Source organism: Osmia bicornis, unplaced genomic scaffold (genome assembly GCF_907164935.1).
Source record: "Osmia bicornis bicornis unplaced genomic scaffold, iOsmBic2.1, whole genome shotgun sequence".
NCBI lineage: Eukaryota > Metazoa > Arthropoda > Insecta > Hymenoptera > Megachilidae > Osmia > Osmia bicornis.
The window spans coordinates 9,656-25,649 of record NW_025791197.1 but is presented as its reverse complement, the minus strand read 5'-3'; the positions used below and the strand labels follow the sequence as shown (position 1 = coordinate 25,649).

Here is a 15,994-nt window from a genome sequence, read left to right as displayed (position 1 = left end):
ATCGCTCGACCACCAGTAAGCAGGCCGTTTGGCACTGCGTGGCTTTCCGCGGCTCATCGACGCGTCGCACGCCTTATGGATGGCGTCCATGGTTGCATCGACGAACCGCTCCAACGATAACCGGGTCCACGGCCCTCCGTCGGGCTGCGAAATGTTCTGCATCCCGACTTGGAGGGCCTCTTCGGAAACCTCCTTCTTCAGGGTTTGGAGGTTCCACCCTCGTACAGGGGGTGGAACCTTGCTCCGACTTCTTTTCCCGGCTATCCGGAAAACCACATACTGGTGATCACTCCCCGTGTAGTCCTCAATGACTCTCCAGTCATCGACACGGGGGGCGACATCCTCAGAAGCCATCGTGATGTCGATGATGGTCTCCTGATAACCAAACCTCCGGAAGGTCGTGGACGACCCTCGGTTGAGGATCTCCAGGTTCCGGCGGGCCACCAGTTCAACAACCAGCCTTCCCCTGGTGTCCGGTCTGGGCATTCCCCACTCGACCGCCTTCGCGTTGAAGTCCCCTCCGACAACACATCCGCCCTCCATTCCCAGGATGGTGTCTTCGAGGGCTTCAATCTTCTCGCGGAAATCGGCGATGCGGTCGTTAGGGGAGAGGTACACGCTCACCAGCGTCACCCCCTCACCCTTTACCCAGACAAATCCGGCGCCTGCCCCGTGGGCCTGTACCCGGAATTTGGAAAGATCCGGGATCCAGATCGCAGCGGTTCCTAACGTGTCGGCGAACCACGTTGGTCCTTCTCGAGCGCGGTACGGTTCACTGAGCAGGAGAATATCAATCTCCTGCTCTCGCTGCAGCTGCTCGAGAAGGGCGTCCGCGACTCGGCTCCGGTTAAGGTTGCCCTGGAGCACCTTAGCCATTACGTTTCTTGGCTTCGGCTAAGGCGTCGCGGTACGCCTTGCAGACGCCGGACCCTAAACCGTGCTGCAGGTCTGCGCCTTTGAGATCGTGGTCCGCGCAGACCGCACACCTCGGGGTCTTCTGACAGCCATTGGCCGCATGCCCCTTATCCCCGCATCGGTAGCAGTTATTCTGTCGATCGGGGCCCCGACAGCCACGTGCCAAGTGCCCGTAGCCCAGGCACCTGAAGCACCTCATTACCGTGGTCCTCTTTCTGGGCCGGGATATGACCATGCCGACCCGTAGACGACCGCAGTCCAGGAGTCTGGCTGCCGCCCGCTCCTCGAGCTCGACTATCGCGAGCTTTTGGCCCCGGGCGTTCTCCTTTGTCACGTGGACTCGCATGACTACGGCGGAGTCGCCCAATTCTACCCTGAGGGCCTCTTCCACCTCCCCAGCTGTGGTGAGGCAGTCGAGGTCCCTCAGCTCGATAGTTTCTTTGGGCTCCATCCGCCGGACGGATCCCGCCTTGCCCAGGGCACCCTTCAAAGCCTCGCTAAACGAGGCCTTCTGCTCGGGCTTTGCCGCCCCTCCGAGCTCGAGGAGCACCTCACCGCTCCTAGTCTGCCGGATGGCTTTAATTTCCACCTCGGCCTCCTCCGGTTTTACCGTGGCGCGCAGCTGCGCCACTACATCGGCGTAGCTGGTGCCCTCAGCCGGCTTTACCGCCAGTGCAGCTGAGCGCAGATTCCGCCTCGGCCTCCTCTTCTTCTTGCGTTTTGCTGCCTCAGGGGAGGCAGAGGCCGGCTGTTTTGTCGTGGCAGAGGCGGTCATGGTCCTGGTTGGAGGAGCGGTGGGTTTCGGCTTCCTCCGAGCCACCACGTTCCACCCCTCCGCGCCATCCTTCAGCCTCTTCTCGGCTGGAGATGGCTGGGACGCGGGGCTGGTCCTCTCCTCCCGCGTCCGTTTACGGCCGCCCGCTTCTAGGGTCGCCTGTGCGGACTGGGCCGCTTCGATGGCGTCCGCAATCTCAACCAGCCGCGGCAGACCGTTTTTGATTGCCACAGCAACATTACGGTGCTTGGCGGTGGCTGCGGTCATCTCCGCGACTAGACTGCGGAGTTGTTGCAGCAAGGCCCCTAGTGGCTGCGCCACTGCCGAAGGGGTAGGATGCGGAGCAGGCTGTTGGGCCTGCACCATGTCCGCCGCACTCTCCTGCGACAGGACAGGGGTTCCCTCAGCGGCAACCGGCGAGGATCTTTCTCCGGTTCGCGGAGGACTACGCGCTAAGCTGCGGCGTGGCGTAAATGCAGCCACCTCGTTCGCAAGGGTATCGTCATCTCGACCCCTCGCTTGCTCCTCGACCGTCAAGATCTCATCGAGATCTTTCTTTGGGCGAGAACGCAATTGCCTCCCTTCTACACGCGCTGCGATATTTAAATTAGAATTCTCCATTAATTCGTCGTTGATACTCCAGCATACCAGGCCGTCTCCGAACACGGTTGCCTCCGGGTGTGGGGGGGGGGGGGGGTGATCACGGCCGCAGCTACCCCCATGACTGCGACCGCTTGTGGCATAGGGGCGGGAATGTTACATCCGCCCTGTACCGTGCACCATCACCTTTCATCGGCACCCTGGTATCCTCATGGGAGCGGCGCGTTGACGCCGGGAGCCACCAGGAGACGTGCGCTGCGCGAATCATCCACACATCCCTTTCGGGCAGTGTCACCGTACCCGCTACGCCTCCTGACCCATCAAAAAACACGGCCGCCCCTAACATGGGGAACAGACGCCGACCAGAACGCCGCCCGGTACGGGAACAGACGCGTTCTGGGTTTTAAGCTCCAGTTTTGGTCCGCGGTCGGTATTTTATTTCCCGACTACCCTGCATATCTGCAGAGCATTCCCCTATCCGCCACCCGGGGACGCGTCCGATGGGGGACTGGAAACCCCGCACGGAGATGTAGATATAGTAATAATGATATTGTCATTAATGTATATTACATATCTAATGTAGATATAGTAATGACGATAATGTTACAATCTGTGCATTGATCTGTGGGAAGTGATCAGTATTTTACATTATATCTAAAGAAGATATAGTAATGACGAAACTGTTATTATATGTACATTGATCTGTGGGATTAAATCAGTATATTAAATTACATCTGATGTAGATATAGTAATAATGGTATTGTTATTAAATGTACATTGGACTGTGGGATTAAATCAGATTATTAAATTTCATCTTATGTAGATATACTAATAATGATATTGTTAATAAATGTATATTACATATCTAATGCAGATATAGTAATAACGATACTGTTATTACATGTACATTGATCTGTGGGAAGGTATCAGTATATTACATTATATCTAATGTAGATATAGTAATAACGAAACTGTTATTATATGTACATTGATCTGTGGGATTAAATCAGTATATTAAATTACATCTGGTGTAGATATAGTAATAATGGTATTGTTATTATATGTACATTGGTCTGTGGGATTCAATCAGTATATTAAATTACATCTGATGTAGATATAGTGATAATGGTATTGTTATTAAATGTACATTGTTCTGTGGGATTAAATCAGTAAATTAAATTTCGTCTGATGTAGATATAGTAATAGTGATATTGTTATTAAATGTATATTACATATCTAATGTAGATATAGTAATAACGAAACTGTTATTATATGTACATTGATCTGTGGGTAGGGATAAGTATATTACATTATATCTAATGTAGATATAGTAATAATGACATTGTTACCAAAATTACATTGATCTGTGGGAAGGCCTCAGTATATTACATTATATCCAATGTAGATATAGTATAAATGATACTGTTATTCAATGTACATTGATCTGTGGGAAGGAATCAGTATATTGCAGTAGATCTGATGTAGATATAGTAATAACGATACTGTTATTAAGTGTTTATTACATATCTAATGTAGATATAGTAATGAGGATAATGTTACAATCTGTGCATTGATCTGTGGGAAGTGATCAGTATATTACATTATATCTAAAGAAGATATAGTAATAACGAAACTGTTATTATCTGTACATTGCTCTGTGGGATTAAATCAGTATATTAAATTATATCTGATGTAGAGACAGCAATAATGATATTGTTATTAAATGCACATTGGTCTTAGGGAATAAATCAGTATATTACATAACATCTGATGTAGATATAGTAATAATGATATTGTTATTAAGTGTATATTAGATGTCTAATGTAGATATGGTAATAACGATACTGCCATTATATGTACATTGATTGGTGGGAAGGGATAATCATATTACATTATATCTAATGTAGATATAGTAATAATGATATTGTTATTCAATGTACATTGATCTGTGGGAAGGGATCATTATATTACATTATATCTAATGTAGATATAGTAATAACGAAACTGCCATTATATGTACATTGATCGGTGGAAAGGAATCATTATATTACGTTATATCTAATGTAGATATAGTAATAATGATATTGTTAATAAATGTATATTGCATATCTAATGTAGATATAGTAATATCGATACTGTTATTATATGTACATTGATCTGTGGGAAGGTATCAGTATATTACATATATCTAATGTAGATATAGTAATAACGAAACTGTTATTATATCTACATTGATCTGTGGGAAGGGATAAGTATATTATATTATATCTAATGTAGGTATAGTATAAATGATACTGTTATTCAATGTACATTGATCTGTGCGAAGGAATCAGTATATTGCAGTAGATCTAATGTAGATATAGTAATAACGATACTGTTATTAAGTGTTTATTACATATCTAATGTAGATATAGTAATCACGATAATGTTACAATCTGTGCATTGATCTGTGGGAGGTGATCAGTATATTACATTATATCTAAAGAAGATATAGTAATAATGATATTGTTATTAAGTGTACATTGGTCTGTGGGATTAAATCAGTATATTACATTACATCTGATGTAGATATAGTAATAATGATATTGTTATTAAATGTATATTACACGTCTAATGTAGATATAGTAATAACGAAACTGTTATTATATGTACATTGATCTGTGGGAGGGGATAAGTATATTACATTATATCTAATGTAGATATAGTAATAGTGATATTGTTATTAAATGTACATTGGTCTGTGGAAATAAATCAGTATATTGCATAACATCTGATGTAGATATAGTAATAATGATATTGTTATTAAATGTATATTACATGTCTAATGTAGATATAGTAATGACGATACTGCCATTATATGTACATTGATAGGTGGGAAGCGATCATTATATTACATTATATCTAATGTAGATATAGTAATAATGATATTGTTAGTAATTGTATATTACATATCTAATGTAGATATAGTAATAACGATACTGTTAATATATGTACATTGATCTGTGGGAAGGTATCAGTATATTACATTATATCTATTTTTATCCGACTTCGAAAAGGAGGAGGATACTCAATTCGATGTGGATATTTTTTTTTTTTTTTTTTTTTTTTTGTATGTTCACCGATTACGCCGAGACGGATTGACCAATCGGAACGAAACGTTTTGCATCGGGTAGCGTATGTCTCCCGATTGGTCCCGTTAAAAATACATTTTATATTTTTTCACTCCGAACGCTTTTTATTGCAAAAAAACGTACTATTTCATGTACATGCGGCGAACGGTCGCCGATAACTGCGAGACGGATGGACCAATCGGAATGAAACTTTTTCAGTCTTATAGAGTATAACCCCCTATTGGTCCCATAAAAAAATATTTTGCATTTTTTCACTCCTAACGCTTTTTATTGCAAAAAAACGTACTATTTCATGTACATGCGGCGTACGGTCGTCGATTACTCCGAGGCGGATGGACCAATCAGAATGAACCTTTTCGCGTCTTATAGAGTATAACTCCCTATTGGTCCCATAAAGAAATATTTTGCATTTTTTCATTCCTAATGACTTTTTTTTCTAAATGTTTGTTCGCCGATTACTCCCTGACGGATGGACCAATTGGAACGAAACCTTTTGTATCTTCTAAAGTATGTCTCCCGATTGGTCTTGTTAAGAAAGCATTTTTCATTTTTTCATTTCTGTCAATTTTTATTGCAAAAAAATTGTACTGCTTCATTTATATTTTTTTCGGCGTTTATTCTACAGGGAATATACCGATTGTGACTTTTCAACATTTTCCGTGAAATGAAAAAAAAAATAGACTTCGTCATTTTCTCTATCAGTTGGTCGCTAAAAGAAGGGTTAGCTTCCTTCTTCACGTATCAGTCGCTGGAAGCTGATTTGGACTGTTTCTTTGCAAAAGTAACCGTCGTAATCTTTGCATTTCTGCGAGTGCTCTTTCGTCATGCGGTTTAACGAGGACTTTGTTTGGTGCTAAATCAGATAGAGCAAAACCATCTAAACTTTTGACACGACTAAGAGCGACGTAAATTTGGCCTTTTGCAAAATTCTTTTTGCCAAGATCAATTACAGCTTTGTTTAATGTTGTCCCTTGTAATTTATGCACCGTTACTGCCCAACTTAGAATAAGTGGTAACATTCTGCGCTCGACGTCCCCATAACCTTTCGTCGCCTGAAACGTTGCTACAACTGGAGATATTGGGATGTAACCGTCGATATCTTTAAATCTATTTCCAATGGACTCGTCGTCAAATTTTATAAGTACCGCGTCCGGCAACTCTCCTTGTTCTAGTTGATCTCTTCGAAGTGCCGGCCATGTAAATTTCTTCACTATTCCCATTGCACCGTTTATCAAACCATCAGAAATTGATATATTTCGTCGCAGCATGATTCGCGATCCTTCAGTTAACGTTATTGTATGTAACAGTCCGCCACAATTATTTACATTTGCAGGTATGACATTTTCTGGTGGCCTTTTTCCATATGTAGCTGCCTCACGGGATTCGTCTATTGCATCAATGACGTACATTCGATGTGATTTTGCTAATTCATCAGTCATTTTTGAATTATATTCATCCACTAATTTTATCGTTGGGAATATTCTTACTGCTGCACCATCCTCGAACTCTCCGGTTAGAGGAACCCTTCTTCGTTCGCATAATATTTCCAGTTGAGAAGTTGTCACTTCCCCAAACCGAAGGTTATTCAATAAATCGATAAACTCAACGTCATCTCTTTGTCGCATATTAATGGTGAGTTCGCAGAATGAAAATTGATGCCATAAATTAATTTCTGCACTACACCAATGTGGCTGTACAAAACACCAGTGTCCTTTTACTGGGGGCAACTGCATGATATCGCCAAAGAGAAGTACATTTACGCCACCAAAAAGTTTATCATTTGTTTTGAATTCTTGCAATCTTAAATGAATTATTCGCAAATTCTCGTAAGATACCATTGATATCTCGTCGATAATCAACCACCTTGTATGACGCCACTTTCGTCTCTCCTGTTCGAGCCTCTGTCCTGTCAGTCGTCGATAGGTCATGGCAGTACCTTTTTCAATAGGCAACGAGAACAAGGAATGCAGAGTTTTTCCGAATATTTGACGGGCAGCGACGCCAGTCAAAGAAGCTACTTCGATGAAAGATGGTTTTATCATCATATCAACTGTAGGATTATAGCAGCGTTTAACGTGTTCAACAAGTAATTTTAAAATAAACGATTTGCCACTGCCAGCTCCTCCGGTAATAAAAAGCAACATTTGTTCCGGATTTTCAACAGCGTTTTTTTTAATATCTTTCTCAATTACTGCGGAAACTGATTTTAATAAGTCTTTCTGTTGAATATTAAGACTTCGAATACTATTAAGGAACACGTCTTCTGGCATTGCAATTGTTTCTTGCTGTTGATCTTCATATAAATCACCTTGATCATAATATATTGTTTCGTCGGCATGAATTCCGACTGGATCTCTTAAATGTTCATTAGTTTCTTCTTCATGTACAACATTCAAAGCAACAGCTTGGGCGAGCGCCGCTTCAATAATTTGCTCTGCGTGAGTAAATTGTTCGACGGTTGCGTTACCCAACATAGGTTTCAACTCGTGTTGCCGTCGAAGAAAACATTGTTCCGAAGATTCGTTTTCGGACATAAGTGTACTTTCATCCCGAAATGGAATGTGACACACTATTAAGTTGTAGAAGTATCCTTCTCTATCACTGTTCAGGGTATAATATCGGTGGCGGAGTACAGCTGGTTTATTTCTTATTCGCATTCGGGTATTGTCCTTCAATTTTATAAACTTCGATCTCGAAATTTCTTCATCGTCAGTTCTAAGTTCTGCGTCGCCATCCTCTTCTGTCCATATATTACTTGAAACTGTTTCATATCGGACAGCAAATTCGGCTAAACTCAAGTTCTCTAGGTTGTCTGGCCTCTTTACGTAACGATCGAATATGTTATTGAAAAATGATGTTCCATTTTCTTCAAATCGCAGAATTCTACATCTCTGCTCAGGCCGACAGCTGTTTATAAATACAGCTTTTCGCGAGCTCATTTTAAGAGGCAGATGGCATAATCGATAAGCACATTCTATAGCATTGACCATACGTTGAGATAGAATTGCCATAGATACCGAAAATAATTGATTTCGGATGGTATCGTTTCGGCGTTTCGCTCGTAAAACGGCTTCTTTAATAATATTTCCTGTGTCCTGCGGCTCGCATTTACTTGCGTATTTAGCATTATAATATGCGACGGCTGTAACATTTCCGCATGGTTGAATATCCATGTTTGCTTTCCAAAGCTTTAAAAGAGTTGGGTTGTAATTATTCACCATAACTTCATTTGCGGTTCTTTTAAGTACGCAGAAACGCCCGTTGTTGGCAAGTGTGTCATCTGGGCCTAAGCACATCGTTCTTTCACTTATCGGTCTGGGGAATCCAAATCGACAAGAACGATTATTACGATCTTTGTAACATGTATGAGAATGTTTATGAATTTGTACTTTTTGAACTATATCGTTCATATCGTGATTTTCGATGTCCAATAATGAACAAGATACAGTTTTCTCAATAACATTTTGGCCTTCGTTGGTAAGGAAATCAGGTACGTTTGCGCACCAAATAAGCATGTGCAAATGTGGACTTCCCCGATTTTGAAATTCAATTCTATACCAAAAATCGGTAACAACGCCGCCTAAGCATTGCGAGTTTTTTATATACTGCATTAACGCGTTTACGCGTAACGTAAATTGTCTTGCGATAACTACCGGGTGTCTCTGAACCAATTGTAGTCGATCTGCAAACGTTAGGTTTTCAAGTTCGGTCGTTGATTGACCTTCGGATAGTAGTAATGCCTTCAACATATCTGGCCAATTCAGATCATTACAAGAGAACGTAGCAAACCATGTGGGCGGTCCAAGACTTCGGACCATGGCGATTAATTCCGAACAGCATCGTTTCCAGTATGATGCCGATCCTCTTATGTTTCTCATTGTGAGATGTATGTTGTCTACTAATCCCTCTGGAGTATATTCACCTTGGCGCATTCTACATGACACTGAAATGCTAGCTTTTGCGCGGTAATATTCAACCACAGATAATGCGAAGAACAGATAATCTGTTCGTTGGAACCGTTTGTCATTGCTCAAAATACGTGCTTGGAAGTAATCTAATGGTGTTATTGGGATGTCACGATGCTCTCTGAATCCATTTTTTCCATCTGGAAACAGGAAGTACCAACACAGTTCTTCAATTCTTCTCTCCCTCTCTAGGTTCAAAGGAGGCGCTGTTTTTCTATTTATATTAGCCAGTTGTATCGGGTCATTTTCGGCGTTATTATTATTATTATTATTATTATTATTGTTGTTGATACAGACGATATTATCGATGTTGGGAACACCTTCGTCAATCGAACGTAGCATGCTTGTTTCGAAAATAATTCGTGTTCCGTTGGATTCATTTCGTGGGGTCGCAACCGATAGATGTTGCATTCTTTCTACCAGTGAAGATCTATTTCTCTCGGATGCAATTGTTACAGGTGTTAATGAGTAGATATTTAATACATTACTGTTGCCATCTTTCGCATACAAATTACGACGCAAGGTGGCGTGTAAAGCATCAATAGTAGTAAATTTCATACAGCATGAGGCGCCCCGTAACGGTGCTTTATATCCTTTTGGATCTCTTGCATGGGAATCAAACAACCAATAGCAGGTGGTCTCCGATTGGTTGCTACATGATACAGCTATTGAGGTAAGATTCGCGGTAAGAATTCCGTACATATACCGTTGAAAAAATGTAATCAAACCATTTTTTAAATTTGGAAATCCATCAACACCGTTATCAATATCAATGTGACCATTTACCGACATTTCATAGTCAACGTTGATATTGACTCGCCTATTATTATATGTTACGTGTGGCAGTAATTCAGTTGCGGCTAAATAGTCTACATTGATTTCGTTGGGGTTAGGAATACTTCGCGCTTCAATGCAATCACGATAATATTTATCTCCTATTATAACCACATAATCGACATCACTAGTACACCACGTACTAGGATCTAGGGAATGAAACGCAACACATGCAACTGCAGCTATGCCAGTACATTGCTTACCACGAGATTCGATACCGAAGCGATCGCTAGCTTGATGAAACGTGCCTCGTAAAATAGCTACATTTCGACCAACGTCTACAAATCTACTGTTTAGTTCAGTATTTCTTTGTGCAACTTCAATTTCTTCTGTTACAATAGCCGGCTGTTCAATGACATGAGCTATTTCGAAAATATTACTGGTAATGTTTGAAAAACATGGTTGTACGTCTTTGTACAAAGCATTATTTTGTAATAGCCATTGTAAGGCTACCCGAAGCTTTCCGACATCAATTTTTAATTGTCGCTGTCGCTCCAAATTTTCGTAACTTTCAACTACAATCATTATACCGGTTTGGTTTAATTGGACTGGAAGTTGCTCGGCTACTTCGAACACATCGCGAGCAAATAGGACTACCTGACCTTTGCACCAATCCTGACTGAAGCGATTCTGAATTTTCATAATTTTTAGAAACGGCACTATTCTGCACAACATTTGTTTCTCGATTTCCGATAAATCTGCTATTTCCTGAGGTACAGACATTAGTTCCATTTTATTCCAAAATGCCTGCGATGGAACTTTGTGATTTTTAAGATGATTTAGACAACGAGAACATGTTGTTATCTTCTCTGATTCGATTAGATTTGCAGGAATTAGACCAGACAAAGGCTGCGTGTGTAAAGTGTAACGTTGCTGCGGATATAAAGTCTTGCAACACACTGCACACGGTACATCAGCAAAAATATTAATAGCCGATTGAAAGTAGTCTTCCTGGAGGAAACGTTCTTTCCTTCGGTTTTTAGCTACTTCGCGCATATTTCTTAAACGTGTATTTTTTGTTTCGGTATTTTCCCTTAACAATACTTCACGATTACGATTTTTAATGAGCATTAGACGATGTGAACGTTCTTCAATACATTGATTGCATAAACGCCTGTGGATTAATCTCAGCCTACGCGATTGTTTCTCAGCAGATTCGTTTGCTAAACGCCTGTGGGTTAATCTCAATCTACGTGATCGTTCCTCAGCAGATTCGTTTGCTAAACGTCTGTGGATTATTCTCAATCTACGTGATCGTTCCTCAGCAGATTCGTTCGCTAAGCGTCTATGGATTAATCTCATTCTACGTGATCGTTCCTCAGCAGTTTCGTTCGCTAAGCGTCTGTGGATTAATCTCAGCCTACGTGATCGTTTCTCAGCAGATTCGTTCGCTAAGCGTCTATGGATTAATCTCAATCTACGTGATCGTTCCTCAGCAGATTCGTTCGCTAAGCGTCTATGGATTAATCTCAATCTACGTGATCGTTCCTCAGCAGATTCGTTCGCTAAGCGTCTATGGATTAATCTCAATCTACGTGATCGTTCCTCAGCAGTTTCGTTCGCTAAGCGTCTGTGGATTAATCTCAGCCTACGTGATTGTTTCTCAGCAGATTCGTTCGCTAAGCGTCTATGGATTAATCGCAATCTACGTGATCGTTCTTCGACAGATTCGTTCTTTAAACGATTATAAATTATGGTTAGGCGACGTATCTTCTCCTCTATCGTTTCACGCAATAATTTTGAACGCATATATTTTCGCATTGCAGATAATCTCAAATGGCGTTCGTTAATAGTTTCATGACATCGTTTCTCTGTATTTCTTTTGCAATTTTTGTACAGACGTAATTGCGTGGCGTCGTTTGATTCATTCGCACGATACTTCCTCATACGGGATGCATGTTTTGTAGGTCTACCCATCGCTTCAAGCAAACGTGGTTGGTTTGTTTCTTTTTTAGAAACAATTGGTCGCTCCAAGCAGACGCGGTTGGTTTGTTTTTTATTATATTATAACAAACAATTACTGGTCGCTCCAAGCAGACGCGGTTGTTTTATTTTTATATTACAAACAATTATTGGTCGCTCCAAGCAGACGCGGTTGGTTTGTTTTTTATATTACAAACAAGTGTTGGTCGCTCCAAGCAGACGCGATTGGTTTGTTTTTATTACAAACAATTATTGGTCGCTCCAAGCAGACGCGGTTGGTTTGTTTTTACAAACAATTATTGGTCGCTCCAAGCAGACGCGGTTGGTTTGTTTTTACAAACAATTATTGGTCGTTCCAAGCAGACGCGGTTGTTTAATTTTTACAAACAATTATTGGTCGCTCCAAGCAGACGCCGTTGGTTTGTTTTATAAAAACAATTACTGGTCGCTCCACGCAGACGCGGTTGGTTTGTTTTTTATTATTATTACAAACAGTTATTTGGTCGCTCCAAGCAGACGCGGTTGGTTTTGGATTTTATAAAAAATATAATAAAATAATAGAAATTTAAACGACTACCTTTGCAGCACTTTTCAAAATATTCAATTAATTATTACAACAGGTATCAATCAATTGAACACCTAACGTTGCCAGGTTTTCGTTTCAACTGACTACGCGATCTGTCTATGGGCTGTAGCTATGTTTGTTTGTATTGTGAGGACGATCGCAATAATAGGCAAACTTATAGTAGAATTCCGTTACATTGTGCGATAAGTGGAAAATAAAGCAATGCGATATTCGTACAAAACTCACGGCAATGTTAAATGGATCTAATATAACATAAATTTACAAATACTTGCAATTTAATTAAAATTTGCATTACTTAATATTGAATTACATTTCCACGCGTCGTTTTATGCATCTTGGCACTGATTCGTATATTCATATCGTTATGATTTTATATCTCACGTTCTTCTGTTTGCTTCACGAAGCTCATTTTTTGTTTACAGGTTTTTTTTTTCAAGTACATTATACTTTACAATATTGCCAACAATTCTTCATGGGGTTCAAATGAAGGTTGTTTAATGCCCAGTGTACAATTTTATAATTACTACATTATTCTTCGAACCGAATACTATTCAACATTAAGAGGGTATGAATATTTCTATCATTGACTATACGCCGTTTAGTTTTTGCGCATTTCTGGCGAATAGAATATTTACGAATATTTACGTTCAATATAAACTACTACGCACATACCGAAAGGAATGTAAACATAGAGAATAATATGTGCGATCCTGGAATGTGCCCCACCAATTCTCTTCCTTTGGAAGTCAGAGATTCCTGCTCAGTTTCATACGAACAGCGATTCGATCAAGTGGTAAGTACGATACGTGCAATATTTCATTTCCGTCTACGTTGTATCTAATTATGTATATTAATATTTCTTAATGGCTGGTGGTACGGTTCATTTAGTTGCTGTATTATTATAGTCAATTTGAACAAAAAATACCTAGTTTTATTACATCAAAGAATAACTTATTATTTTCATTATTTAACTTTAGATTTTGAATTGTTAACAAATATTTATTACAAATATTATAATGAATAAAAAAGTAATACAAATATGTTAACAAATATGAATAGATATTTCCTTTCTTTTATTATCATTATCAATAATATTCAATATTGCTTTTTTTATCGGTTGACTGTGCCCTGAATACGAATGTAGGAAACATTTATTGCTATTAGAACCGTTGTTCGGGTGTTAAACAATGTACGAAATTAAATGGGGGAACAAACGAATAATTTTATTAATTTATACTGGTCGACAGTGAACTTGGTATGAAATCGCACATTCATATAATTATAATTTCTTCTACAACTTCATTTTAAAACTAATTAGAATTTCTTCTACAACTTTAATTTAAAAAAAAATATTATTATTTGAGTACTGATACATTTCGAATGTCATTTTCATCGCTTTTGTCGATGTTTAAACATACGTAGTTGATTGTATTTTATTACATATTTCGCAATTCAAACAATCAAAAATTTTCGTCACTAATGAAAAATAGTTTCCGTGTTCGTATTCAGTGAATATAATAATAAAACTATACAAGAAGTACATATTGAGTGTTAGTTATCCTGATACACTTTAAAAAGTATAGATGTGTTTCGATATACACGGTCTTGTCGCCGTTCGTGTGACTTTCGTTCTATACAATATAAACACTATGTCACTGTTATCGATAACATTCTACCTCTAGTCATTAACTAATATTAATGTAACTGTTGTTGCTTATATATTTTTATTTTTTTTTTTTTTTACAAATATTACTAAACAAATATTTTTGTTTCAGAACATAAGTCATAATAAAAACATTAAAAAAAAAATGGGAGAATCTGATAACAATTGTAAGTATTATTTTTATATCTTTAATAATGGCAATTAAAGAGTACATGAAAAAAGTAAAAGAAGCTGTGCAAAATGTATGTTGTGAATATTTCAGAAACATGCCTGCAGTATATATATATATATTTCTTTTTGTTTTCTCTATCAGATCAACAAATGTTCAGGGATGTTCAGCTGCTGCTGCAGCAGCAGCAGGAACAGCATCATCGGGAAATGCAGCTGCTGCAGCAGCAGCTGCAGCAGCAACAGCAACAGCAGTTGCAGCAACTGAGGGAGGAGCTCCTCCCTCAGCAACAAGAGGATCACCGACCGAGGGAGGAGCCCCTCCCTCAGGTGCAAGAGATGGAATCCGGCGAGGAGGCGAAGCCACCGCGAAGTATGTATTACAGATTCTTTTTTATATGATGAATTATTGCCTCGTACAGAGGAATTCAATATTGCCCTTATCAGAACATCTCTGCTGTTCAATATTAGGGAAAATATTTATAATAATAATATTTTAATGAAAAAAATATATATCTAATAATTTCAATTTTTATACGTTACAGAAAGAGGAGTGGCGGCAGGGAGATCGCGGCGCCTGAGGGGTTACCGGGGGGGTCAGGGTAGGGGGGGAGGGGAACAGGCGGAAGGGGAAGGGGAAGGGGGGGCCGGGGTAATATTGTCAAATTATGCTTCTACTAAAACCAAAATTTTTTTTTTATTTTCTTAATAAAGTGATTTAAAAAACATGTTATTCCGAGTTCTGCTGTTTTATTTTTATTAACTAACAGTAATTGATCCTTACTAAACCATTCCCATTGACATATAACTGCACGGCATCCTACAAATATTGTTCGTTTCTCTGAATTCCACTAAAAATTGTGAAATAAAATAATTTTTAACAAAAAAAACATCCGACTTCGAAATGCACTAAAAAGTATAAAATAATTTCTATTTCATTTATACCAATATTCCATAGCTATTAATAATATCTACTTAATCGTTAAATAGGATACCAATTACATTTCAAAGTTTTCGGAGGCGGCGCAAAATTAAAAATACCCGAACAAACGATGCTGCCAATAACGATTTGATTACGGTATGGCAAGCTTGGTAATTGATAAGTTGTAAGAGAAAAATTATAGGTCCGGCTGAAAACATTTGTAATTGTAACGATTATATGAGAAATTGGCAGCAGTCCTGATGTACATGCACTATACTGCAGTTCACAAGAGATCATACTTAACTCGCGCCGCTCACTAGGTCTAGAGAGATTTTTAATAACGTGTGTTATTCCCCTCTACAGCTTGCTTCTTATTATACTTTGCGAACATATAAATGGTGGGCAGAAATATATGACGTACGATAACTGATAACCGGTGATGATATTGTAAAGTATCACGATACAATGAAATTTCTATTATTTGTCGCAAAAAAAAATGATGTGAACGCATA

The 15,994-nt window shown here is 39.6% G+C and overlaps 1 protein-coding gene across 1 annotated transcript; it reads left to right on the top strand.

The window, feature by feature from the left end:
• Nucleotides 1-14,534: 14,534 nt before the first annotated feature.
• LOC123988873 (putative uncharacterized protein DDB_G0291608) lies at nucleotides 14,535-15,162 on the top strand (the record flags this gene model as incomplete). The annotated part of the gene is made up of 3 exons (XM_046289628.1): nucleotides 14,535-14,559; nucleotides 14,706-14,933; nucleotides 15,106-15,162. Coding segments are annotated over exons 1-3 (307 nt in total), but the record flags the coding sequence as incomplete, so codon positions are not given.
• Nucleotides 15,163-15,994: the final 832 nt, after the last annotated feature.